Raw genomic sequence first — 1,057 nt, 5'->3', positions numbered from 1 at the left:
GAGGATTTCTGTCCCGATCCTCTGAGCTCCTCCTTCCCTCCACCTCAGAGCTGCTGCTTCCTGGAGGTGTAGAGACGGTGAAGTGTTGTCAGAGAGTCAGGAGGTGATCAGCTGCTGGGAGCTGATGTCCTCCAGGGCTCTGAAAGGTTCTCCTAGTTGCTCCTGGTTGCTCTCTGACAGGAAGATGATGAAGATGTTGGTGGTGTTTGGGATCCTGCTGCACGGTAAGATCAGCTTCCTCTCTCATCATCATCCTCATTTCAGTCTCTGGGTTCTTTCTCTCACTTGTTGTTCTGTTTGATCTGATGTTCTGCTCTTCATGGAACCGGGTCAGTAAATGTGTCATTGGATCTACAGTATTTTGTGTCTCCGTTGTGTAAAATAATCTGAAGGCCAGAAGCAGTTTGATGTTTCGGTTCCCTGTAGGTAGAATAAGCCCCGCCCATTTCCTTTTTCTGGTTGCTCAACAAGTAAAAGCAGGTCTCCAAAAATCCCTTTTCTGTCAAAGTTTGTTGAAAAATGCAGGGAGCGGCTAAATGTATTTCATGACATCATCCATGCTTTCCAAAGCTTCGATCCTTTGTGACGATGAAACGGGAGCGTCCACCTTAGGAGGTCCACTGGATGTTTGACCTGATTTGGTATTTAGATTAACAGGTTCTGACAGGTAGACTGTCTTCAGTGAAAACTTTCCACCAGAACATTTAGCATGGCCTATAGCTAACATGTCATTCTGACCCAATAGCTATAACCTCCAAGCAGAACCTTCTGTCAGATCTTTCTATCAGAGCTCAGGCAGAACATAGAGCTTCTTCTCTAGAATCACGGCGGTTGTCTCTGTTCTAACAGTGTCCCTGGAGGTCCGAGCTCTAGAGGTGTTTGAAGGGGACCAGTTTGTTCTTCTGCCCTGTAAGTCTCCCTCTGTGGATCTAAAGAACGCCACAGTGGTGTGGAGCCGGTCCGACCTCAGTCCTTCCACTGTTCACCAGCGTGGACCAGAAGGAGATGACCTGACCGAGCAGAACCAGCTTTACACAAACAGAACCTCCATGAGGAG

General features: G+C 47.8%; 1 protein-coding gene across 1 annotated transcript in view; it reads left to right on the top strand.

The window, feature by feature from the left end:
* Positions 1 to 48: 48 nt before the first annotated feature.
* The window catches only part of LOC107102316, a gene marked incomplete at its 5' end in the record, with an annotated part of 19,455 nt that continues 18,446 nt past the window's right edge, over positions 49 to 1,057 (top strand). Inside the window, 2 exons of the mRNA XM_015401569.1 lie at positions 49 to 224; positions 850 to 990. Of these exons, the coding sequence (XP_015257055.1) occupies positions 49 to 224; positions 850 to 990 (317 nt within the window). The remainder of the gene's footprint in view (positions 225 to 849; positions 991 to 1,057) is intronic.

The sequence above is a fragment of the Cyprinodon variegatus genome, unplaced genomic scaffold (genome assembly GCF_000732505.1).
Source record: "Cyprinodon variegatus isolate N-32 unplaced genomic scaffold, C_variegatus-1.0 Scaffold1233, whole genome shotgun sequence".
NCBI classification, from domain to species: domain Eukaryota; kingdom Metazoa; phylum Chordata; class Actinopteri; order Cyprinodontiformes; family Cyprinodontidae; genus Cyprinodon; species Cyprinodon variegatus.
The sequence above is the reverse complement of the archived record's forward strand: the minus strand, read 5'-3'. Positions and strand labels throughout refer to the sequence as shown.